The sequence below is a fragment of the Sceloporus occidentalis genome, unplaced genomic scaffold (assembly GCF_023333645.1).
Source record: "Sceloporus occidentalis isolate IW3139 unplaced genomic scaffold, rSceOcc1.0.p SCAF_35, whole genome shotgun sequence".
In the NCBI taxonomy this organism is placed as follows: domain Eukaryota; kingdom Metazoa; phylum Chordata; class Lepidosauria; order Squamata; family Phrynosomatidae; genus Sceloporus; species Sceloporus occidentalis.
In genome coordinates this window covers 7,099,325-7,125,510 of record NW_028317015.1, presented here as the reverse complement: position 1 = coordinate 7,125,510, position 26,186 = coordinate 7,099,325, and the positions used below count along the sequence as shown (strand labels likewise).

The window sequence follows — 26,186 nt, the reverse complement described above, 5'->3', positions numbered from 1 at the left end:
GCTGTATTGCCGGGGCAGCGGGTTGACGTCTACGCGATCCGTGTAGACAACGTCCGCTGCAGCCGGAAGGAGGTGTGGCTAGCAGCGGGGGTTGTCTGCGTCCGTCGCGTAGACCTTCCCCGACTGTCAGAGATCTCTGATCTCTGACAGCCGGGGAAAGTATACGCGACGGACGCATACAAACCCCCGCTGCCAACTCCACCTCCTTCCGGCTGCAGCAGAAGGCGACGTCAACCCGCTGCCCCGGCTGGAAGCACCGGTAAGAGAGGGCTGAGAGGGGAGAGAGGGGAGAGAGGAGAGAGGAGAGAGGAGAGGGGGGGGAGAGAGTGTGTGTGTGTGTTAGTTAAATGGGGGCATAGGGCATTTCTGGAGTGGCGTTAAGGGGGCATTTAATAGAGCACTCTGCCTCCTGAAATGCCTTATACCTCCCTATATGCCACTCTGCCCCATAATATGCCTTTTAACCCCCTAAATGCCAGAGTGGCATATAGGGGTATAAGGCATTTCTGGAGGCAGAGTGCTCTATACAATGCCTTTTAACTCCCTTAATGCCACTCTGCCTCCTGAAATGCCTTATACCTCCCTATATGCCACTCTGCCCCATAATATGCATTTTAACCCCCTAAATGCCAGAATGGGATATAGGGGTATAAGGCATTTCTGGAGGCAGAGTGGCATATAGGGGGTCAAAAGGCATACCATGGGGCACAGTGGCATATAGAGGGTTAAAAGGCATATCATGGGCCACAGTGCCATATTGGTGTGGCAAGCCTGGGGGCAGATGTGCGTAACTGGGGGACAGGCTGGAAAATACAAGAAATAAAAACAAAAAAAATATTTTTCTCAATCATAGCTTTTATTAAAAAAAATAGTTTACATGAATTAACATTTACTGGTAAAACTTTTTTCCTTTAGGGTCGTCTTATATTCAGGCTTTTTCTTTTTTCCTAAGTTAATATTCAGATTTTGGGGGGTCGTCTTATAATCAGGGTCGTCTTATAATCGAGCAAATACGGTATAACCCCAAATGCGACCTGCATGTCAACAACGTATAGTTTAAGTGATATTTTGGAAATTTCTATTTTGGATATTTTGGATTTTTTTGGTATAACAAAAAAAATGCTTTTTCTTTACGTAACCTTTTTGATCTACATGCCCTCCTCTACAAACAGTTATTAATATTTATTATGTACAAGCATGGGTGAGGATGTGCCTACTGTCAAAGATAAGCAAGTACCCAGGTGTGTAGATTAGCAGGGGTTATGGGGAGAGTACTGAATGTTTGGGATATGATTTGAGGCAAGCTTTGAGACATTTTTATTTGCCACTTCTTAGTTATTCTTTTTCTTTATGCTGCATCATTAAACTAATGTATGGATTGTGGATTGTTGTCTAATGTATTATAAAGTGGGGAAGAAAATATAGAGATAGTGAACATAAGACAAGGGTGGATGAATAAAATGAAAAAGGTAAGGTGGAAGCGATGGACTGATTGGGAATTATGGCAGAAATTACATTAAAAAGCAATAGGTGAGTTTGGGGTTTGAGAGTCCCCTTGTCCCTCCATTTTCTATACATCATTCCCGGATGTTGGGGCGGTAATGAAGCAGTGACTGTCTACAATAGCATTTTAAAAAGCACACTAAAATCTTACAACTTTTAATTCTGCTTGGAATACCCTCGAGTCTATTACAGCTATTCATGCACATACCCAGGACCGAAGGTCATGTTAAGCTTTTTTGTTAGGACAGTTATAGAGATAGTTATAGCTAATGTGCAAAGATTAAACAATCAGCACCGCAATATCCACATTTTACCCTCACTACCGAAACCTGTTCAAATGTTCAATAAAGCAACAGCCAAAGTATGTTCAGAACCATTTTTTATTAATATCAAAATCATGTGAAAGTTCTTACTCATTTTTCAGGATCTGGCGGCTCTGCTGGTTTTATGCATGCCATCCAAGTTGTCCCTCTTTTAAAGAAACAAATCTGTTGGTCCCTCATTCTTTCTCTGCTGTCCTTCTTTGCTAGGAACCCAGGATGCTTGTCCTATAACGTCCCATTCCAGTATTTATTCTCCTCCGAGATATCCTGTCTCTTTTTCAAATGTTTCAAAACTTAAAGGGGTTTAAGTGTTTTTATTATATCCCCACCAAGTGCCTGTATGCAGGGACGGATTAATGTAGGGGCTGATGGAGCTGACCCTACCTGAAAATAGGCCCCAATAGGGCCGGACTGACTGGCCCTATGCATGGCCGATGTGGCCACCAGCTGCCAGGGCCGTCTTTAATGCAGGCCAAAAGGGGAAGCTGCCACTTGAGGAGCCGAGGAGTTAAGATTCTGTCTGTTCTGCCTATTTTATTTATTACCATAAAAAGGCCCACCAAAATCCTACTCTTATTATAACTTTATTATAACTTTTGTTATTTGGGGTAATAAACCAAGTCTGCGGAATCACAGATATAACATTTAATGTGTTTTCAGCCAGCTGGCCAATGGTTTTCAATCATCTATAAAGTACACCAGGTTTTGCTCTCTAAAAACAGAGTTTAACATACGAAGGACAAAAAGAACGTCATGAAAAAGTTAATACAAGGGGATAGTTGAACGCTCTGTTAAGCACATTGCTACTGCATACCCCCCCGTGTGTCCATTATTGTGCAGGATAATACTGATTTTTTCAGGCACTGCCTTGCTTGGATCACGTGTCAATTAGGCAGAACAGGTGATCTCTACTAACTGCCCACAAGCAAGCAAATATATGCAGAAGTGAGGCACTGGATGGTTGGCTTATGGAGCTAGAAAGCCTAGGGACAGCCCTTGTTTTCCCCAGTCTATGACATGCCCTTTTACCTGACCGGGTCCTGGCCATCATCCTCTGGAACTGTTTCTCGGCTACGACCCAAGCAATTGCCCTGACTGCGGATTTTAACCCCCTCATAACCATTGACCCTACACGGCGCTCTTTTGTGGAGTTAACCCACAGGTGGTGGGGTACAGACCAGGGGTGGTTTGGAGATGGAGGCTCCTTTGGAAGCCCAGTCTCTGTGACTTCCAGGAGAGCAGGGGGTCAGCCGGTGCGGTTGTGGAACACACGCCCGGCTATATCTCGGTCCCCCCCATCGAAGCTTTAAACTGCTAGCGCTTGGGGTCCCCACAGCGGATCATGTCGCTTTTTGGACAGAATATTTTAGAGACCCCGAGCTATCCATCGGTACCCCGGGATCGCTGCCGCTCCCTCGGGATCACCCCAAAAACAACGGCTTGGGGTTATACGGACATTGCTGAGCTTAGTGGCCTGAGTATGGTGCCAGGCTGTCTGGGCAGGGCATTGATATGTTAATGTGATTATGTCCTTTTCATTGTTAGAGTGGTGTATATAAGGCTGTGTGTTTCCCAATAAACTGTTGTTATTCACCTGGACATTAGTCTCGTCTAATGCTTCAGGGGCTCGCTATATCACTCATTGTCCTTTTCACGGCAATTACAGCACCGTATTTGGCTACGTCTCGGCGAGCTACGGTGCTACTACATCGAGGGTACAGAGCCGGTTCCTGATCCCTTCCTCGCAGTATCGTCTGGCGCTGGAAGCGGTTAACCCTTGTGGTTCCGGGAGGAAGCAAAGAACAACTGACGTGTGTACCCTGTCGGGGTACAGGGCGTCCCGTCACAACAAGATTCCTGTACAAAGTTGACTTTGAAAATGCATAAAAGTTAAAAGTCTCATAGTAAAAAGACGCTTGTTCATGAGAAAGTTTTCAGTGACCGCTTGGTGCCCCTTTTCTTCGCTCCCTGTCGCCTGGGCACTCTGCACCCCTAGATGCTGTCTCCTCTATCCCAGTTCCTGATACCCCCATCACAGTTGAGACTTTCTCAATCTACTCTACAGATAAAATTCAGTGCCTTGGCATTACACTTCACTCCATTCTCTACCCATCACATCTAGTCATGAGCCCAAAACATGCCACCTTCACCTGTGAAACAGTGATAAAATTAGTTTTCGCACAAGGCACTACTAAAATACTAATTCATTCTTTAGTGATATCCTATCTGGATTACTGCAACCCCTAGAAAATGGTCTTGCTCTTTGATCATCCAAATTTATTATGAACACCTCTGGCAGACTAGTTATCTCATCACTCTTTATCCATTGATTCATTGTGCCAATCTGTCCATTGGCCATAGAACCCTTAACATCACTAGGTCCGCCTATGTCTCTGCTGTTACATCCAATTGCTTTCCTAACCACTCTCCTTGCTCTGTCCGTGACCTGCTTCTCTCCTCTATCATTATCACTTCTTCCCACTTGTGTCTCCAAGCTTATGTTGTGTCTCCAAGATATACGGTGGAATTCACTACCTCCTTTTGCCAGACTGCCCTTGCCTAATTCTGTTTTTAAATGCTCACTAAAAAATGTAACTGTTCAAGAAGCATACATTTTATCCTCGTAATACCCACAACCTGCATTGTGAAAATGAACTATATCTTCCCTTCACCTTTGAGATCTCCAGGCCACTGATTCCTCCACATTACTTTTACTCTATAATACAATAATAGTCACCCAAGCAATCCATCACCTTCTGTGCCATTTCCATACCTGGGAATTTCTGGGCTCTGGCTACCTTTCCTTTCCTTGCGGGACACGGCCAGGACTGCCCACTGATGTCAGCGGGCGGTCCCGTGACGTCGGTGGGAGTTCCGGCGTCGATGGGAGGTCCAGCTGATGTCGGGGGGTTCCAGCTGATGTCAGCGGGAAACACCCCCATTTAAAGGGAAAATGGGCGGGGAGTGGGGCGTGTCAAGACCCCGCAACCCGGAGGATTCAGGTCTTGACCCGGAGAAGCGGTGCTTCACCCAGAAATCTCCGGGCAAACCCGGAGAATTCCCAGGTATGGCCATTTCCCTCAACCTCCTAATACGCTGTAGATTTGCAAGAGCAGGACTTTCTTCTCATTTTGTACTAGTATGTTTAATTTGTGTGTTCATATTATTATTAACCTGTATATAGTCAATTTTAATGATATTGCTAACCTTGTAATCTCCAGTATTTTAATGGCTCTATGGCATTTGCTGATGCTCTATAGGTAAAATGTAATGTATATCTTCTACTACTCCCTTGTTTGTAAGGACTAAGAAAGCTGGCATATGACGTCCTAACCAAGAACTTTGGTTGCTATCAGGTCATAGACTATGATCAAGGAAAGAAAAAGACATTTGTGTAATAGGATCTTCTCAAACCCTCACTAGCCCTCCAAGCAGAGCAACCCCTAGAAGCTTTTCTTCTCATGTGCATAAAAAGTATACATTGTAAAGAGTAAAAATGGAGGCCCAAACATTTTTCTTCTGAATTTTCTTACTGTTTTGCTTTTTGATGGTTTTACTGATCAACAGTTTCTATCTAGAATATACAGTACATGGTCTTATTTAAATGTACACATTTTTTCTGTTCTTACTTTATTTTGCCTCCATGTCCTCCCTATAATCATCTGCCTTACTTATAACGCTGTCTCCCCACCCCCACCTCATATCTAAACTCACTACATTTTTATGTCTGTTTTCTGTTACAGGTGGGAGTTTCCGTTTTTTTCTTTTCATGCCATCAGTAAATACCACAAGATTTCCGCTAGTTTCTTGCATTTACTTTGAGCACGACAGAATAAAAATAGAGTTTTACAAGAAGGATAAAACATATAAAAAGTATAAATCATGCAACTATTGGGTAGCATAAACTCTCCTGAGTAATTTTCCAGCTAAAGCGACATTGTGGGGTTTTTTCTGTCCCTCTAAGGGGTTCATCATTCTTAATCAGATGGTAGCAAGTTCAGTTCTTTCTGCGGTTTAGTTGGCTGTACTGGTCATCTTGTCGGTCCCGAAGCGGCTGAAAAATAATACAAGTGTGTGAATAGTAATCAACTGCATTAAAACGTGCAACTTCAGCCAAACATGTTTAAAAACATTAAACATTATGCAGAAGGCATACCCCAAAACGTAATGTAGGTTCATTACCGAAACAAAGCATCTTGCCACATAAAATTTTACTTATGTCTTGATGGGTGATCCTTCATTTTTTTTTTTCTTAGATTTTTTCGTTTTAGCGCTAACTTTGGATGAGGTTGCTATGGAAATCCATGATGATCCTTGAAATACATCAAAATGACCATAGTGCATTACCCTGGGTTTTCTAGTGTTTTTTTTTTAAACATACTTTTATCAAGTGGTTTGGAGATCTGAAGTTAGAGCCTCCGGATAACTGACACCCATACCTGTTAAAGGGGGTTCTATATATATATATATATATATATATATATATATATATATATATATATACTATTGTAGTGAATTACCTTGAGACTATGGATTAATCAGCTGAGAATATCATATATTATCATTGTACTTGGCATGACAGATTTACTTAGTACTGTAACCTATGCTGTACTTTTACTATTTGATCCTCATGTCTGCCAAAAAATAGGAGTATGCATAAAAAAATTATTTACCAAAAAAAAAGAAAAATATCAAATCGTCATTTTCTCCCCCCATCATTTCCCCATAAACTACTAACAAATAGTACGGATAAAGGAAACTAAATGATGTCCTTAAAAGTCTTCACACTCCTTGGTAACTGTTTTTAATAGATGTGGTTGCATATTTGTGTAGAGTTCATATGCAGCCTGTGACGGTGACAACACACAACATATTGCAATAGAAGTACACACAAGGACAGGATCATTTCCAGAATTACGCTAAAGAAACAAACGGGTACAAAACAGATATGTCCATAAGTATGTGAACCTTGTCGCACCTCTGGGGCACCTGCTTTTCAGGGCTACAATTCCTATTGCCCTCTTCACTGTTGTGGCTGAGGGAGAATAAATAAGAAAAAAAGCTCATCTGCCTATTTTGTTCTTCCAAAAAAAAAAACCTCAGTAAAATAAAAATACTTTTAATTAAAAAATCTTGGGGTGGGGGTTTTTCAGGGGTGTACTCGTGGTGCCTTTTTACCAGCATGTTAGCCAGCTCATCAAACACTAGATCAGTTGGCAGTATGCTGTCACTGTCGTTGCCATGGTAGCAAGCAACCATATTCATTATTTAATGTTGAAGAAGTTGTATGCTCTTTTCTTCAGAGGAAGTCTGCCCATTAAACTGTAAATACAAAGCTTTCCTCTTTAAAGGACAGTTGAACACTTTTGCTGGGAGGAGGAAGATGGCTACCGGTTGGCCCAGGAGGCTAAACAGCTGATTCGAGAACCAGTAAACTTTAACATCTAGGGTATCAAGTTAAGTTTCCCTTTAGCGATCTAGGCAAATATTGCATTGTTCACTGCTTGGTGACCAGATCCCTATCTGCAAGCCAGCAGCGCCAGTCGCCATGAGAATGAAAGTTTGTATAAGCCGCTTTCACAAGATTTTGGGGGCATTTAAAGAATACTAGCACTTTAAGCTGCACGTAACAGATTTGATTCACCTCCGCTTTCACTCACCTGATAAAGCGTCTCATTTGGGATCAGACTCTGTTTATCAGATGCTGCAGAAGAGAAAGACTTGATGAAACAGTTCATGAAAATGAGCATATGAACTACTTATGACTATATTTTATCCATGTTTCCTCACCTCGCGCCGGTCTCCGTGAATCTGTGCCAGTGACGCAATACACAGCCACAGCAATGAGTGCAATCATAATGACATCTGCCGCCATGAAGCCGGCTATTGTCCCAGAGTCGAGCTCTACACAGTTCTGACACACTAATACAAGTAAAAATATAGGAAGAGAAAAGTGTGAGAAGGTGGTTTCTTTGTAGGTTTTGATACACATGCAGTCGGGCAAAAGCCATATGAAATACATGATGTACCCGTCATTTATTACGAATATTTCAAAAATGCTAAATTGTAAAGTATGAGAAGGACTATGTCAGAAGAAAAGGCAAGTGGGCTTATGTATAAACAGCAAGTCTGGAGGACCGTTACAGGAACATTCACTGCTAAATGCTCACCTTTTATCACTTTGCACCAGAATTACTCTCTATTTGTAACCCCAAAGACAATGTTTCTAATACCCACTCAAGAATTTCTAAACAGTGTATGCTTATATAAAATATGATTGTCAAGCAAAGCTTGAAAAGTGGTCTTATCTCCATAGCGATCAGTGGAAGGTCCCTGCTGAAGGAACATTGCATTGGTTGCTATGGGGATAAGGCAGCTTTGCACCAGATTTTATACATAACATCCATTGACTTAAAATAAAAAGCCAGATTCACATTGTATACTCACTTCTAACGTAGACTTCAATCTGATATTTTCCAGCAGATGACTCGCAGGTGTAGAGTCCACGAGGATCGTCCCATATAGAACCCAATGGTAATTCTTTCGAGTTAAATGATTCCGTGATGTTATAATGATCTTTTAACCATTCATTTTTATCCCCAGGGCACTGCAGAAACAGTTTCCCATCGGTTGTCCTTGCTGCCAAGTAAATGTATGGATAAATAATAATCCAGTAATCGTAGGAGGGATTTCATGTGGAACATGATCACATCTTTAAAACTTTCTATTATAAAAGGCCCATCCCAGCAACATTTTCCAGCAAGCCAAACCATAATTCATACTTAATAAAGCAAGACAAACTTTATATTCTTCTCAGCCACAACTCGGAGTTTAGTGAATAAGCCCATATGTATTATATATAGGTATGTGATGCATTAGAGTCCCATATGTTACTCAGTCATCCGATTTTTAAAAGAAAAAAACGCCTTTTAGTGCCAAGTCACCCAGAAGACAAAACAATATTTTTACTCACCTGTAATTGAGTTATCTGAAAGATAAAAGCACAAACAACACGTAAGAACATGGGGAACATATAAACGACGGTGACACAGGGTAAGGGAAAACCGAGGGAGAGAAGTGGGGAAAGAAGAAAAAAAAGATTAATCATTAATTGCATTTCATAAGCTCCTTTTTTTGTGACAATAGCAATTACCAAATTTTCCAGGCTACAATACAGTCAGCAGTAGAGTAAAACTTCGCCCAGAGACGATGCCTCTCCAGTCATGTTTTATAGGACACATAATTTTTCTCAACACCTATTGAAAGTGTTTCCCTGCATAATGCGAGACGTATAAACTCGATTTCCTCCTGTGAGTTTATACATCCCACATATTGGTGGAATTGTCTACTTAGAATCCACACGTACCATCTGCAAAAGTGCCTGCGAAGCACAAAATGATCATTAGGGTCCAAGTGGTAGGACGGTGACCATCCATGGTGTTCCTGCTGGTTGGATCTGGCTTACAGGCGTTGTATGAACTGAGCAATGTTGCTGTGTATCATACGTGTATCATACGTGAGCACAGGAAGCAGCCTCTGTGGCATTTATGGTTTGGTGACACAAGCATCTGAAGTTAAAAGGATGTTTGTTCCATAAATAATTTGTAAAACAGTGACTTTCCTACTATTCATGTTGTTTGTTAATGGTTATAATTAGTTCATTGCTTTTACTACATGCCCTTATTTTTCTTTCAACCGGAATAAATCGATTACTGTAAATGCATAAGGGATCTGCTGCTAAATCACCTTATGCATTTGGAGGAGGGAGAAGAAAGGGGACACTCAGCTATTATGTGAGTTAAAGCACATATGGTCACTGGATTGTATCTTTTAAGTCGCCTGCTCAATGCAATGATCCCTGACTACAGGCACAGATCAGATCATTATTTTACTTTTTTAATCTCATGTTTATTTTATTAAACAGAAAAAAAGAATGGCTACAGAAAAACTACAGAAAAACTGTGGCCATTCTATAGATATCCTTGTTTACAATGTTAATGTTAAAGAGACTATACCGTCTATAGGAAGGTGGCTGAGAAGAACAGAAGAGATAGAAGGAAGATAGAAGAGGGACAGGGGGGTTATCTATGAGCCAATTTATGGACATGTATTAAAATATCTTGTATTTCAATGCATATTTTAATAAAACAAGCAGTCTGGACAAAACTGCTATTAAGCAATCCTTACGGACCCCCAGGACTCATTCACAGAAACGACAGAGATTTCCCCAGAACTCATAAAAGGTACGGACTATGATAATCAGGAGACTTATCATTATCATTATCATTACCATCTCATTTCATGCAGCAGAACATCCACAGCCTCTTGCAGTATTATTAAGCCCTTTATATTTTTAACAAAATCACTTGCTTCCAGTGAAGAGGAATAACTGGTTTTGGGGCGTTCAACAACGATTTGTTGTGTTCAGAGATTGAGCGTGGTGGATGATACAGAAGGAAAGCGGCTGGGGAATCTCCCACTATGCCCATTATTTGTAAGACTTTCTCCCTGAACCTAGAACCTGAGCCTAGAACCTCCAACACCAGTCAGAGATAGATGGGTAATTATTTGACTTTTTTACACTTGGAGAGAAGCTGCAGTGCTTTACCGACTTTTAACATTCTCCATATTAATGACTATGACAGAAGTCTCATGTATATATTTACCCCTCAAGGATCAGGGCTATTTCACTCTACCGGACCAGAGCAATTTTTGTGTTTTTGCTTTCTTCAACTGTTAAATCTAAAAAATTAACCCCTTAGGGTCAGGTTAAACAAATATTGAAATAAAAAAAACACGGTTTCTTCCTGTTTTCTGTAAAAGAGAAAAGAAGTTGAGAACAGAGACAATGTCAGTTCTGATAAGTAATGTCTTTGTGTCGTCTGGCTGTATCCACGCACGCGATTGGCCAGCACGGAAGCGCAGAGGATCTGCTATAGATTGACCTCCCTGGTCAGCAACAGCAGTGACCCTGCAATCGGAGCGCCGTGGGGTTTTGAACTGATGACGTATAACGTATGCCATCGGCCATAAAGGGGTCTGATGAGCAAGACAGCAGCCCCACTACACAATTAGAAACTTATTCTCATGGGGTCAAAGAGTGCCACCACCTGTGAGAATGGTGGGTAGCACATAAGGACTCCTATACTATACCATATTCCATATCATCTACTGATTGATCCCAAAACGCAGGGGGGCAGAACCCCTGTAACACAACTGTTGTTTCTGTAAGTCTAATTGTTATCTTACATACTGCTCGTCACCTGCTCTTTTCCCTTTACAGTACAGCGCTGTGGAATATGATAGCGCTATATAAAACAATAAATAATAATGCTGCTGCTTAGCATATATCAGGTTATTTTTCAGCAATGGCCTTTTTAAACATATTTGTACTAATATTTATTGAGTTGTATGCATTCATATTGTTTCAGGAGACCCTGCCTGTGTTTCATGACGTCACTTCACATGTATGTTAATGTGAAACGGGTACATTGCTCGCCCGTTCCGCTTTCAACGTAACGTCAATAATTGCAATTCAGAACACGTCGTGTTGAGTAGATCAGACACTGCGCCGCATTTATTAATATTCCGTGTCGAGACCCTCTCCGTGCCTGAACCCGAACTCCCTAACCTCCACAACTAACAAGATAGTAAACAAAGTCCGGAGAGTCTGTGCATGCCTTCCGGTGACGTTTCTGCATACTACCACCAAAGAGCGGAAGCGGAAGTGCCAACCAGGTAGGAAACGGTGAGTCAGAGGCTGATGGGAGGTGTGTATGTCTGTCAGATTGTGTGTTATGTGCATATTAGTTATACGTTTCTTGACCTTCATGTTATTTTTGTTTTAATACCGTTTTCGTTCAGTGTCTGTAATCAGACGTTTCACGTTGTTGAAGTTACCCAAATGAATGTAATGAGGGCTGTCATATCTACTACCGAATCCTATACTATTATACCATACTGTTCCTATAGACTACTCCTAACTGTGTCTCTAATGGCTTTAAAATCATAGTAATTTATAATAATACCCTATAAATGTATGTACCGGTTTATCCTGTGCAGAATGTAAATAACCACCGTCCCTGGAGCTCAAACCAAAGCCATATCCTCTTGATGTAGAAGCCTTGGGTGATGTCATTTTAACACCCCAAATACATGCATTCTTATTAATAGCTGCTTAAAATGTAAATAATTCCAGAGGAATCTTGTGTGCCACAGGCTGTTACCTCTTGGGAGTGTATTCCTGCAGTGCTGCAGATTCTGGCAGTATTCTATAAATAGATCATTTCTAGAATTAAATAATGTTATTCACGTGCACCTAGCGGGTATTTGTGGCGTGTGCGTTGAGTGTGCCTAAGAACAAGAAGGCTGTGACGAACCCCAGTGATAAAGCATGCGTGTTAGGCAAATGTTTTCCAGAGTTTATAATTTGCGTGCAGATGTGTGAATGAATAGTGGCAGGGTGAGTGAATGAATGAGTATTGGTACACCAAAAAGATTGTACATGCGATACTGTTACAAAGAAGACAGTTTATTAAATGCATGTTTTAAGAAGTAAGCTGCTTTTTTTTTTTATTTTTTACAATGGTATAAGAATTGATGAATTTATGGTGGTCAGTAGCAAAAGTGTGCAGTGGACAGGGTCCCATAGGAGCCCAACCCCATTTTTTTTCCATAGGATCAATGGCTCGGTATTCGCGATTTCCATATTCACAGGATTTTCAAGGAATCTAATACCTGCGAATAGCGAGGATTAAGTGTATTAACAAAATAATACCAAGCAATGACAAAATGGTTATACACCACGCTAAAAACTACTTAAGTATTAAGTACTTAAGTTCCCTGATGTTTCCCCTTGATAAGGCATATTGATATTAGGCGTTGACAAGCTCAACTCCCCTACAGACTACCTCTTTATTGTGTAGACTCCAATGAGCTCCATGCCCTAAGTTTCATATAGTGCGACCTTCCAGACCTGCAGATACCTTGCCAAGTTTTATAAAATTTTCAAATCCAGTGGCTAATACATGTTTGCCGTTTCTCCTTTATCTGTCTGATGGATTGTAATTTGCGTTTACATTTGTGATGGATGTGACCTTTTGCTGTTAATTGCTAAAATGGGATTTGACACCAAATACTGTTAATGTCTCCTGTCAATAATTAATAAAAAGATTATTAAAAAAAATCAAATCCAAGTGTTTAGAATTTGATGCAGAATATGATGGCACTGTATAAAACAATAAAAACAATATGATATATGCATAACCATGTAAACTGACTAATATATTTTAATTTAATAAAGTTTCCAATATGTTTTTTTTTTCTTCACTTAACATAATAGATCAAATCTTTTCAGACCTGGTCCTAAATGGAACATATGGCAGAATAAAATGACCGACCAAGAAAACAACAATAGCATTTCTGCTAACCCTTTTGCTGCTCTTTTTGGTTCTGTGGCTGAGGCGCAACAATTTGTGGCTGGACGGAAACAGCAGCTGAGGCAGCAGACAGGTAATCATATTGAAAACATGATTTAGAGCAGCTTAAGACTTAAGTTAAATAACAATGGCAGCTCTCACGTACAGCACATCATAAAAATAGAGCCATTTTATATTAATACTTATGTCAAACAAAAACCCTTGATGGATGCATTTATGGACACAGTAGTGTAGTGGAAAGGAAGGGTTCACATATCTCCATGGAGGGAGTGTAGCCTCAGAAGAAGAAGATTGGAGTCATCGTCATTTACTATGGCTTACAAGATCACTATCCACTTTCTTCAATGATGGTATTGAAGCACAGTGACCTCAGACTTAAAAAATCAAACCAAAAAAACCCCTAATTATTATGTTTTATATAGGTGTAGGAGTAAAACATAATTGCCTCCCTTCAAGCCAATCACTGGAGTTTGCATACACACGTGTAAACATGGGTTATTTCAGGGCTTAGTTGATCAATCCCCTTGTGTGTTCACTAATATCGCCTGTTCTTCCAATGTATTGTGCTACTGTTATATAATTATAAACCCATTGTGTCTTCTCTGTCAGACGAGTATAAAGGGGATAGCCAGGATGACTCTGACAACAGTATTTCTGAAAGCCTGGATGACTGTGATGACTCGGTTGCAGAAATCAGTCGTTCGTTCCGTTCACAACAGGAGATATGCGAGCAGCTGAATATCAACCACATGATTCAAAGGATTTTCCTCATAACACTAGACAACAGTGCGTATGCCATAGGTTTAGCAGGACTAAAATGTATGTATTTCAGTACCTCATTTACTGTAACTGCATATTATTTAAATAACTTGCATTATTTCTGATAATTTGTCAGCTTTAGAAAACTGCTCAGGGATGAGTGTAAGAATAGACACCAGGCCTTCTGCGTTTACAGATAACAGAATATTCACAATTCCCATAGATATTCCAGACTATAGTACTGATCTTAAAAATATATATTAATAAAGAAAGAAACAAATATGGGCGATACTTATTGGATCTGTCTTGGAGGTACTTTTGAGTGCAGAGCACTGCTGGTGGTATGATATGTAGGATGTGCAGCAGAGTAGTTTATGTTGAGAGGTTAGTAGTGAGCATACAGCTTTTGAAAGAATGTTATTACAGATATAAAGACCAAAAATGCTTCCTTTTTTAAGAATGCATAGCTCTTTATTCAGTGAAACTAAGCTAAGTATGCTTTTCCCCCCTCTTATTCTGGATATATAGAATTTGTCACAGGATCTGTTTTGGTTTAAAAATGTTATTGGATGTTTGTGTTTCAGGCGATCCTAGCTTGAAGAGTGGGAATGGAATTCCTCAGAGATGTGTTTATCTGGAGGAGCTGGGAACAGAACTCGATGGGCAGGATTGGTTGGACATGGACAATATAGAACAGGTAACCAATCGCTGCAGAGCATTCAAATCTGTGTATTTAGGTATATAAAGTTTCCATATCAGTCATGTCTCCCAGGACATATCACATTTTTACATTTTGTTGACCAATCAACTACTGGACCAAACTTACGCATCCAAATGAAGCAGGGAGGCATACACTTGGTTTGGTAGTTGATTTCCTTGTGTGAGTTTATACATCTGCTTGTAACGCTGGTTAGAAGGTGGTGGTCAGCAGCATGTAAAAAATGGCCATTGTTGCAACCCTAGGTGTAGGGCACAAAAGTGAAGTTGATTTCATTTGTTAAACAGAATGCAGGAAGAAAGCCAGGTCCAACCTCTAATTGTATGCTACTTATTCGCGTTTTACAAAATTACAGTTTTTACTCACTCAAACACAATCTTTCTTTTAGGCCCTTTTTACTCGTCTTCTTCTGCCTGAGCCAGGAAAGTACTTGATCTGCATGACATCCTCAGGATCCCCCAACCTGTCTGCTGACAGAGATGCTGGAGAGAAACACATTTTCCCATACTTATTCTCTTGCTTTCAGAGAGCTAAAAAAGAGGTGAGACCCTGACATGCCATTTGAAAAGGTCACCTTAACTCTTTTCCACACCATTATTCAGTTTAGCGTGCCAGGAGTCTGTAATAATATTGACAGTATTGGCAGTTGTTAGTTCCTAGCTTTGACTTATCTTGTACATTTAGGTCACAAAAGTGCCAGAAAACCTTTTGCCATATGCAGTACGCTGCAAAGCTCTGGCTGTTTCCAATGCCCGCACTGTTCTGCTCACCCCAGAGATCTACCAAGGACAGGACATTCCAGCCCAGTTCGTGGACCTGATGTTGGAAGGACTTCAGGGGGGATGTGAGTTTTATCTAAATTATAAAAATATACATATCTTTCTATTCTCAGTACTCTGTACCAAAGCACAACCCTTCCATCTTCTGTGCGGCTCTACATCCATATAAATTAACTCTACTTTGTCATTATCACCTTAGCAGACTTGGTAGAGATTTTGTAGACATGTTATATGGACAAAATATATGTCCAGAATTCCCTTCTGTTACCTATATCATTCTGTGTTGGAGCAGGCCAGACAAGTATGTGCCTTTTACCTTTCTTTTCTCTTAGACTTTGAAGAGGTATCAGAATTCATGGAAGAGCTAATTGAGGCACTTTTGGCTGACGAGGAGGTGCACACGTTTAGTGAAGTCTTCCAACCTGTGTTTGATGAGCTCCTGGACAGGGTTAAAGATTTAGACCTATGTCAAATGGTGCTTTGTACCTATCTCGACCTCCTTCTCTACTGCACTCGGCAGAAAGATATAGCTAAGGTAAGCAAAGACGCAAAAGGAGAACCGTGTAGGGAGTCATATGAACATTGCATCCACTATATTGACCTACTGCTTAGTAAGAGGGCAGAGGAGATTTTCAAGAAATGTCACTAATTTAACTGTGCATCACAGTTTCGCTTTAGGAATGTCCTATGAATTCTTATCCAGCTCAGAGCCAAGTGCAAAGTTGTTTGTATCAGTTTTCATTAGTGAATAACAAATCAATTACTTTTTGCATACAGGTCTTTGTAAAATACATTCAGCCACAGGACCCCACAAATGGCCACCAATATCAGAAGACACTCTTGGGAGTCATCCTCAGTATATCCTGCTTGCTCCGTACCCCAGGAGTCGTCGAGAACCATGGTTACTTCCTGAACCCGTCACGATCCAGTCCTCAGGAGATTAAAGTGCAAGAATCTAACATTCACCAGGTAGGGTATCATTTTTGGCCTGTGGATACTTTCTGTAAATGTTTTATATTCAGCTATGCTTTAACGTGGTACTTGCCACTGTTTTTGTTTTCCATAGTTCATGGCGCAGTTCCACGAAAAGATTTACCAGCTCCTGAAAAACCTTCTTCAACTGTCACCAGACACAAAGCATCTCATCTTGTCCTGGCTTGGAAATTGTCTGCACGCAAATGCTGGCCGTGCCAAAATCTGGGCCAGCCAAGTTCCTGAAATCTTTATGCAGACTTATGCCTCTGATAGTTTCTTCCTGAATCTCGGGGCAGCCCTGCTGCGCCTCTGCCAGCCGTTCTGTAAACCAAAATCTGCTCGTCTTCTGACTTTCAATCCCACCTATTGTGCTCTGCGTGAGATCAACGAGGAGGAGCGTAGGAGTCGTAATGCACATGTTAAGGGTAAATAGAGACCACAAGCTGGACTTTCACTTTAAACTCAAACACTGTTCAGTTCTGAATACTGTTTTGTTTTTTTTTTTGTAAATTCTGCTCCAGCCAAGCTCAAGGTTGTTTGATCCGGGTACTAAAGTCTCTCTTTGTTGCAGGCTTGGATAAGGAGACTTGCTTGATTCCAGCTTCCGCTGACCAACAACCCGATTTCCCACAGAGCTTCAACCTTGTGACAGAGAACCTAGTGCTTACCCAATACACGCTGCATTTGGGCTTTCACAGGTAAATAACTGATTTCCATATATCGAACGCCAGAGTGCGTGTTTATTTGGGTGACAGTGACATGTGCATACAACTATTTTACAAATGAGATATTGTCATGGATGGATTATCTCCCAGAGTGTTTATCTAAATTAGGTATGTGAAATTAATTGGTGCTTACGAAGGGACAATAAATAACTCTCTCTCACTCTTTAGGTTGCACGAGCAAATGGTGAAGGTGAACCAGAGTCTGCATCGGCTGCAAGGAGCATGGCGTGAAGCCCAACAGAATGGTAGCCCCACGGCTGAAGGCTTGAGGGAGCAGTTTGAACGACTAATGACAGTTTATTTATGTCTGAAAACAGCACTCAGTGAGCCCCAAATGCTCCAGAACTGCCTCCACCTGCAGGTCTCAACAGCACTCCTTTTGGTCCAGATTGCGTTGGGCAACAGAGGCACAGAACCACTCACCCTCACATTTCCTATCCCTGATGTACAACACAGTGCATTGGCCTATGTACCAGGTACGTTAGCATGTAATGCCAAAATACCTGCTCTTTATCAAGGACGTGAAAAATTCTACTTATTGTTTGTGTCAGAATCTTTCTATTTATTGCCCTTATCTAACACAAGTGGTAGAGATTAATGTTCTAAGATGTGGTAAAGGAGCCAAATCAGATGAAACTGATTTTTTTTTTTAAATATATTTTATGAATATTATTATTGATTCCTTGCACTAATCTTAGTTGATTTATGTAATGGAGACAAAGATACAAATTAAGCACATACACTTTCATGTGTTTTTTTTGTTTTTGTTTTTAGAATTTTTTGCAGACAACTTAGGAGATTTCTTCATCTTCCTGCGGCGTTTTGCAGATGATGTTTTGGAAACTGCAGCAGAATCTCTTGAGCAGATATTAGACTTTATCACGGCTTTCACAGGCAGCGTGGAGAGGTAGAGTGTGTCAAGAAATAAAGGTGACTGCAGCTAGGGACTGGAAGAAGAGCAAACCTGGGCACAGTATGCCACCCGATACTAGAGGATACTGGTTGGAGAGACACTTGGGGAACAAACTGTGGAACGGTATAGGGTCATAAAGGAGGTAGCACTTTATAGACTGACAGTAGGATTGTGGTGTAGATAAGTATGCCAACATAGGAACTTTAGAGCACTAAGACTTTAGAGAAGGTAAGGTAGAGAGGGAGAACTTTTAGGTAGGTTTTCTTTTTTTAGATATCTGTGACCGTGAGCCATAGAGAGACATAGAGAGAGAAAAGCAGAAGAATAAATATTCTCTGGTAAACTCATTTACTTGGGATGCTAATTAAAAAGTGTTCTGTGTATCAAATCAGGATATCTAATACTAATTAAAGTATGTTTTTTCATCTCTAACCATTTGCTTTTGACCTTTAGGATGAAAAATCCCCACCTGCGTGCCAAACTCGCAGAGGTTCTTGAAGCAGTCATGCCTCACCTGGAGCAGGTCCAGAACCCCCTCATTTCTAGTGTCTTTCACCGTCAGCAGATTTTCTGTTCCTATCGCCATGCACCACATTTGGCCGAGGCCCTTATCAAGGTGTTTGTTGACATTGAATTTACAGGTAATTGCACTTAAGGGGACACATGAAAAAATAAAGCAGTGTCTATTTTTTCCAATATGTGCACATGTTGTTATAGACAAAGGACTCGGAAACCAATTACAATAGAAAACCAATTCCATTACAAATGCCGTTTTCAAGGCAGCGGGATGTTTTACCATTATGTGGGGGCTATAAGCGTTTGAAATGCTCAGGTATACTTTAAGTCATGGAGTGGTGATCTCTGTATCTCTTTTTGTAGGTGACCCTCATCAGTTTGAGCAAAAGTTTAACTATCGAAGGCCAATGTACCCCATCTTGAGGTACATGTGGGGGAGAGATAATTACCGGCAGAGCATAAAGGTCCGCAAACATTCAAGCTATTTTTTCCAAATATGCCTCTAGTTTTAAAGTTGCTTGTTCCTGTGTGTTAATCGGTCACTCAGTAATGAAAATGTTTTATATCTTTTATAGAATCTAGCAGATTATGCATCTGAGAACCTCGAGGCTGTGAACCCCCCTCTCTTCTTACGTTTCCTCAATCTACTGATGAATGATGCTGTTTTTCTGCTGGATGAAGCCATTCAGGTAAAAAAAAAAAGAGAGAGGGGTTTGTGACATAGTGAACAGTAGTTTATTTTTTTTTAGGTTTAATGTACCTAACAAATAACCTCTTGTTTACTTTTTTACCCCTTTCTACCATGCATGATTGTCCTTGGTCATCCTTATTATTTATGTCTAACTGACCCACCCAATTATTTTCCTTTTCCTCAGTACCTGAGCAAGATTAAGATCCAGCAGATTGAAAGAGACCGAGGGGACTGGGATGGGCTGAGTGCAGAAAGTCGTCGTGAGAAGGAGTCCAATCTGCTCATGTTTGGACAGTTAGCCAGGTTCCACAACATCATGTCAAATGAGACCATCGGTACCCTGGCCTTCCTCACCTCCGGTAAGTGCAAAAGACAGAGACAGCTTGAATCATATACATGTTTATATCTCAAGAGAAACTGAATATACGAAAACTCAGCGCTAACCTTCTGTTAAGTGTACAAGTATTACATGACCAAGTGTGGCTTCGTACATTAACTTTTCTTTTAACTCTGGCGGCATCCGCACAGCTGCGTACGACATATACCTAGTTTCATGAAATGCAGCATTTGAACACTAGCGACCTCTTATGAACAATAAACTACTTGTTGGTTTGTCTTCTACAGAAATCCGCTCGCTGTTTGTTCAACCATTCCTGGCCGAACGCATCATTTCAATGCTCAATTACTTTCTCCAGCACCTGGTAGGGCCCAAGATGGGAGCTTTGAAGGTGAAAGATTTCAGCGAGTTTGACTTCAAGCCTCAGCAGCTGGTGTCTGACATCTGTACCATCTACTTGAACCTGGGGTAAATGGATGGGGGGTTGGTAATGAAATGGATGTAATAAGTGCGTACCGTCTGCGGATTTAGGTGTCGAGGTAACGCAAAAATAAAGGGAAGTGAGCTCAAAGAAATGTACTGTGTTCTTATTTTCCCATTTTAGAAATGAAGAGAATTTCTGTGCTTCGGTGCCCAAGGATGGTCGTTCATATTCACCTATGCTGTTTGCACAAACCGTGCGGGTACTGAAAAAGATAAACAAGCCAGGGAATATGATTGTGGCATTCACCAACCTTGCTGAGAAAATCAAGGTGAGGCAATTGGAATAGTCTTCAGGTATAAGCCAGAAAGGTTAATACAATAATGAAGTTTAGGCATGCATGAGACGGACGTAAGGCTATCCTGAACATTCAATAAGGCTAAAGCTAAAGGGCCTGGAGCAAGTGAAGAAATGGGCAAAATGGCTTTTAATTGTCCTGTGTTTTCTAAATTGTCCAGTGAGCACTCCTGCTACTATTCTATGAATTAACTTCTAGCGTATGTCTGGGTTTTCTTGTGAATACACCCTTTTATATATAAACTTGGCCATGCAAATGTTTCTTAAAGCTACAGTAAGTACAGTTTATTGTATGCAAAGGCTTTTTTTATTCTTCAACTCAGTGAAAGACTTTGTAATGATGAATCCTACAAACTAAAATGCATATTTTTGTCTGTTCTGTGTCAGTCTTTGGCAGATTTGCAACAGCGTGAAGAAGAGACGTATGCAGATGCACCTGATGAATTCCTAGACCCCATTATGAATACAGTAATGTCAGACCCAGTCATTCTGCCCTCCTCCCGAGTCACTGTGGACAGGTCAACTATTGCACGGCATTTGCTCAGGTAAATATTGGTTTCAAAACATGACTTACGTCACCCTGGGTGACTAGGTAGATAAATAATTTCTCCAATATACCCTGAGATCTACATATGATGCTGTTACACTTCCTACTTGCATAAAACAGATGTGCAGCTCTCAAAAACATTGTATTGGTAACAATTTGTCTAAAAAATATTTTATTGTTCATTATTTATGATTTATTATTATTTTAAGACGTTCATTATTTTTTTTCCATTTATTCAAACTTTGTTGTTCCTTCAGTGATCAGAGTGACCCCTTTAACCGTAGTCCTCTAACCATGGATCAGATTAAACCAAACGTTGAACTTAAGGAGAAGATCCTGCAGTGGCTGTCTGAACGCAAGAAGCAAAGTGAAAACGTGGAATGTGGGTCATCGCAGACCAGATCACAGACTTAATATTTTTTGTTTTGTGTGAGCCCAAAAGTTCACTGTTTTACACAAGGACCTTTGTTGGAAGACTTTGGCATGTAAAGAATGAATCCTTCCAAGTGCTGCAAATCATTTTTAATATTGCAGAGCAGACGGCACATATACAATTATAAAGATGCTTATTAAAAAAAAGGACCGCGAGTCCCTGTACCAGATTAATTCACAGGAATGGACAGTATGGGCTGTCGACAAGTTGGTTATCACCACCCAAATTTACACTCATGCAAATGTCAGGCATGATATTGGATCTTATTAGATTCCCTCCCAAAATGTAGTTTTATTAAGTTACTTTAATTTTAAGTTCGCTATAACAGTTTACAATTCCTTAATAAGCAGAAGCTGAGTGAATGACATAAGTAAATAGTGTATATTTATATGTATGGAGAGAGAGAGATGGGATGTTATAACTGTATAAGTAAGGGCACAGGCTTCCATTAAAATACAGCCTACCCAGATCATATTATGGTTAAAGAACTGTGATTTTATTATAATCCATAAATTAATAAAAGCTAAAATTGAGGTTTTCGATGGCTGTCACCTCCTTATTGCCATGTGATATGTAACACATAATTATGATATATTACATACAGTGGGACTTGGTATTGTTGTGAAGCCGTATAAGCAGTGTGTATATTGAACAAGATCCTGTTTTCAAGTCAGGATTTAAAAGGGAAAAATATCTACCATGTGTAGACACTGAAGGAATGAAGTTCCTGTGAAATATTCACTTATTTTGCTGCTGCCTAAAGTATAATACTGTAGCTGTGGGTATGATAGATTCTAAAGCTGAGATCATTCTGGAATATAAACAGTATCGGCAAAATTCACACAGTTGTTTTATTGAATAGATAATGATGTCATGTCCGTTCGCTTTGGTAAAACCATACATGTCGGTCAGAAAGCTGCATGGAAATGTCGAAAACGGTGTTGGGTCACAAAAAAACAACCAGCTGATTTTGAAGGAATGGTGATAAAAGCGGTGATGTGTTGTGCAGGTGCGATACACAACTAACATGTTTTATTACAGTAAGTTAAAACCACTTTCAGGTACCCTGATGAGAAACGACGACCCGAATGTCCGTAATCGAATAGAGAAAACGTAGAATTCTGAACCCTGCCCATTTGACGTGTACGGCTGCAATTTCATGACATGTATGAATAAATTCCATGATGTTAAGCATCCCATGTTTAGTTCTTATTAGGAAGGATTAGGCAATCTGAGTGGCTCTAAAGCCAGGATTTCATTGCTTTGGAAAAAACGTTGGCACAGTGAGATCTAGGTTTTTACTTTTTTAATAAAAAAAAGTTTACACCTAATAAAACCTCGCACAATATGGAGGCTTAATAATCCTGAACTCAGAATCCAATCTGACATTGCGGAGTAGTAGGTGCCACAGCTGAACAACGACCCAACACCCCTGATTATCATAATATCCCACATGCGTATTTTTTTGTGTTCAAGACGTCTATACTTTACCTATTGCTATATATATATATATATATAAGATATATATATATATATATATAATATATATATGACTGGTGTTATGTTAATCACATGCAGGGACATGCGTTTGGCTGAACACATCTCCTGCAGAGGGCTGGGAATTTAAAGGGATATCCGGTTAACCAGTCACTGTTGACAGGAATAGTTCAAGAAGACTGAAAGTTGTAGTAGTGCTTCGCAAAAAGGTAGGCTGACCCCATCTCCATGAGGATAAAGACACTCTGGATAGAAGAGAACTTAAACATTCAATGATTTGTAGGATACAATGTGTCAGGAGAGAACAGAGGGGGTTTGATAAGCATTGTAATCCAGGCCTACCCTGACCAGGCTTCTGGCTGCAGGTCTGGGGTGGACATCAGATCCATTGTTGCAAAATGCCTTTTTTAGGTGATCAGGCCCCCCTTTGTGCTGCTGCCCTATGGGTGGGTTACAAGGGAGCCCTTTGGGAATTTGCCTGCTGTGCGAGGCGGTCAGTCCAGGCCTGATATCCACCGAGAAAACGTGGTCTCCAAGAAAAGACAAAAACAACCACCGAGAAATTTGGGTCCCAATGAGGGACTGTCCATTCTGAAGGTGGGCAATTGGGAGGTATGATTTGAGAGAGAAGATCTGATTACACATGGAGCTCTCTTTCCACATAGGAGAAAAGTATAGTTAAAATGATACCATTTATTGGCTAACTGAGAGTTTGATTGCGAGCTTTCGAGACCAAGTTGTTAGGTCCCTTCCTCAGGCATTAATCCTGAGGAAGGGACCTAACAACTTGGTCTCGAAAGCTCGCAATCAAACTCTCAGTTAGCCAATAAATGGTATCATTTTAACTATACTTTTCTCCTGTTTTCTCAACGGCTAACACGGTACAAAACCTTTTTATCTCTTTCCACATATACATTTGACAGTTCAGTTTGACAAGCGCCTGACAGATCTCTTTGGGAGGTATAACACTAGGGCGCGCTCCCCTCGAGTAACTGCTTCTATTCTGAGCTGACACCATGAGGCTGACATTGGACAGTCCTCTCTCTCCTTTAGTAACTAATTCCTGTTAACGCTAGGGGGCGCTCTCTCATGCAATCCAGCGCACCTTTATGCGCTTTAAGAGGCGCTCTATCCTCTATCACTGTAGTCTCACGTGCTCTGGGCGGGTGACATTGGTAGGCGCTCTAGCCTAACTTCGCGTCTCGTTTGTTTTTGGCCCGGTAGGTCACTTTCCTATCTCAGTGCGCTTCCAAGCTCAGTAGTGCTGCAGGTCCCGGTAATCCAGTATCAGTATGGCTCAGGCAGCTCAGAAACTCGTCAAAGCGGTCGCCACGAAGACCCCGCAGCTAGTGAGCGGTAAGTAAGCAGTATGACATTGGAAGAGAAGCTGGGACGCCTTTAAAATATTATAGCGGAGCTGACCCAGAAGCCGGTAGGGCGCAGGAAAGGCCTGACACCAAGGAGGGGGGGGGAGATATAAACCAGAGATTAGAAGGTGATATACGATGTAACCGGGAGAATTTCATGGAGGGCTGAAGAAATTTACGGTAATTATTTGGGGTTGCAGACAATTTATATGTAAAGACGCTGCTGAACTACAACTCCCATGAGTCCGAGGCAGCCCATGTTTAACATATTGGCCAAGGGTTATGACAGTTACATTTCAGCAGCTGCAAAGCTACTAATGAGAGGCTTACATTTTAACCCAATTTACTCCCTGCTCCTAGGTAATTTATTAAATAACAATTTTTCTGTAGTAGTTGAAAGCTTATGGTAAATTACAGAATATTAATTTTATCGCCCCCACGGATTTTAGTAGTTAGCCAAAAATATTGTTTTTGTGATAAACTTTGGTAATGTATTAAGGGGACAGCATTCATTTGTTGGCTGTATAAGTGAATTCTAAGAGTTTTACGGTAGATGAAATGAAGCCAATGAATAGTAAAATAATAAAATATAAAATTATTAAGCTTTGTTTTGGACTCGCAGTGTAAATGTCACATTACCTGTTTTAGTGTCATATGTCCTATAACGGTTGGCAACAATGCATCAGGTGTGAATTACAACCTCGCTTTATGTTCCTGACCTTTTATAGCTGCTGTCAGCTTCTCAAGGCCGCGTCTTGCCACGTTCTGGTACTACGCCCGAGTTGAACTCGCCCCACCAACTCCAGCAGAGATCCCGAAAGCCATTGAGAGCATGAAGGGACTGGTGAAATCATTCCAGAGCGGCCGTTTATCTGAGCTCACCGTCCGGGTAACTCTCATTAACGCATTACACACAATATTGTGTATATATACATATTTTTATTTCATTTTACCCTGTAATCGTGCAATATGTTCTTGTCGGTACAGAAAATCCAAGGGAGGAGATTGTATGTGGGTCAGTGCAAACTTTCCAAGCTGTTTTTTTTCAATGCAAATGAAATAAAGCTGTGCCCTGTAACTGTTCCCAAAACATGACTACAAAAATCATATTTTTTTTTTTGTGGTTTCATATGCAAGAATACTTCTGTCCCTAATTTTCTTTTATTTTTCCCCTAACAGGATGCCTTGAGGAACGGTTTAGTGGCCACTGAGGTCCTTATGTGGTTTTACATCGGAGAGTGCATTGGGAAGGGAGGTCTGGTGGGGTACAACGTCTAAGACATTTACCGATTTCCCTCATATGTGAGGCTGTATATTTTGAAGCGAAACCCATGGACTCAAATAAACAGAAGAGTGACATAAGCTCTCTCTCCCCTTGCTTCATGTGAATGGTGGTTCTGTCTTTATTTGCCGTCTTGCTTGTTATACCTTTTTAAATCACAAAATGGATAAAGCAGTTTTCTGGGTGCTGTGACAGTATTTAACATATTGCCTCTATACCACCACAGATGCCCACAGGACAAAAAAAGAAAAGAAAGCTTGCCACTAGTGAGGTTCAAGACGTGTACAGATAACAATCTAAAAGCTGCAAATCTGTTAGGGAACGTGTCAATTGTTGTTGTTTTGTTTGTTTGTTTTTTTAATTGATGCAAGTGCAGTTTTGTATCAAACTTTCACTGAAAGGACACAGTGGAGAAAAAAATACTACACCCCACCTTATTGAGTCTATCTTTACAGTTTTGGCAATGGTATTTATGACCAGCATCAGAAAAGGCTAGCTTGGAGTGCTCGGTCCTTTTATTGTCTGCGTATGTTTGTGTGTCAAATTTAAGTTCCTGTTTTATTCCTGAAGGGTAGGGTGGACATAGAAAAAAAAAAAAAGAAAAG

The 26,186-nt window shown here is 40.6% G+C and overlaps 3 protein-coding genes across 3 annotated transcripts; 2 read left to right on the top strand and 1 right to left on the bottom strand.

Annotated features, from left to right (window-relative positions):
• Positions 1–5,823: 5,823 nt before the first annotated feature.
• Positions 5,824–9,262, bottom strand: LOC149298032 (T-cell surface glycoprotein CD3 gamma chain-like). Its single transcript, XM_089487894.1, has 6 exons — positions 9,193–9,262; positions 8,800–8,814; positions 8,274–8,366; positions 7,617–7,748; positions 7,487–7,530; positions 5,824–5,880 (listed from the first exon to the last, which is right to left on the bottom strand). The coding sequence occupies exons 1-6, from the start codon at positions 9,260–9,262 to the stop codon at positions 5,824–5,826; spliced, it is 411 nt and encodes a 136-aa protein (XP_089344020.1).
• A 3,954-nt stretch (positions 9,263–13,216) lies between these two features.
• On the top strand, positions 13,217–21,416 carry LOC149298031 (ubiquitin conjugation factor E4 A-like). Its single transcript, XM_089487893.1, has 19 exons — positions 13,217–13,337; positions 13,874–14,050; positions 14,608–14,720; positions 15,130–15,282; positions 15,426–15,585; positions 15,853–16,055; positions 16,298–16,489; positions 16,587–16,920; positions 17,067–17,193; positions 17,389–17,696; positions 17,995–18,127; positions 18,587–18,774; positions 19,013–19,113; positions 19,225–19,338; positions 19,525–19,699; positions 19,965–20,145; positions 20,282–20,429; positions 20,843–21,000; positions 21,260–21,416. The coding sequence occupies exons 1-19, from the start codon at positions 13,217–13,219 to the stop codon at positions 21,414–21,416; spliced, it is 3,243 nt and encodes a 1,080-aa protein (XP_089344019.1).
• A 2,808-nt stretch (positions 21,417–24,224) lies between these two features.
• LOC149298030 (ATP synthase F(0) complex subunit g, mitochondrial-like) lies at positions 24,225–25,577 on the top strand. Its single transcript, XM_089487993.1, has 3 exons — positions 24,225–24,288; positions 25,028–25,188; positions 25,479–25,577. Exons 1-3 carry the CDS (start codon positions 24,225–24,227, stop codon positions 25,575–25,577), a joined length of 324 nt encoding a protein of 107 aa, XP_089344119.1.
• The last annotated feature ends 609 nt before the right edge of the window (positions 25,578–26,186 follow it).

Excerpts from the sequence above, each read along its gene's own strand:
- LOC149298032 (XM_089487894.1), bottom strand. The coding sequence starts at position 9,262 with ATGGATGGTCACCGTCCTACCACTTGGACCCTAATGATCATTTTGTGC. Across the intron at positions 7,749-8,273 it reads GATTGAAGTCTACGTTAGAA|TGTGTCAGAACTGTGTAGAG; the intron begins GTGAGTATACAA and ends TACTTGTATTAG. Across the intron at positions 5,881-7,486 it reads CAAATGAGACGCTTTATCAG|CCGCTTCGGGACCGACAAGA; the intron begins GTGAGTGAAAGC and ends ATTATTTTTCAG.
- LOC149298031 (XM_089487893.1), top strand. The coding sequence starts at position 13,217 with ATGACCGACCAAGAAAACAACAATAGCATTTCTGCTAACCCTTTTGCT. Across the intron at positions 18,128-18,586 it reads TTCACAGGCAGCGTGGAGAG|GATGAAAAATCCCCACCTGC; the intron begins GTAGAGTGTGTC and ends TTTGACCTTTAG. Across the intron at positions 19,700-19,964 it reads CCTGGCCTTCCTCACCTCCG|AAATCCGCTCGCTGTTTGTT; the intron begins GTAAGTGCAAAA and ends TGTCTTCTACAG.
- LOC149298030 (XM_089487993.1), top strand. The coding sequence starts at position 24,225 with ATGGCTCAGGCAGCTCAGAAACTCGTCAAAGCGGTCGCCACGAAGACC. Across the intron at positions 24,289-25,027 it reads GACCCCGCAGCTAGTGAGCG|CTGCTGTCAGCTTCTCAAGG; the intron begins GTAAGTAAGCAG and ends GACCTTTTATAG. Across the intron at positions 25,189-25,478 it reads TATCTGAGCTCACCGTCCGG|GATGCCTTGAGGAACGGTTT; the intron begins GTAACTCTCATT and ends TTCCCCTAACAG.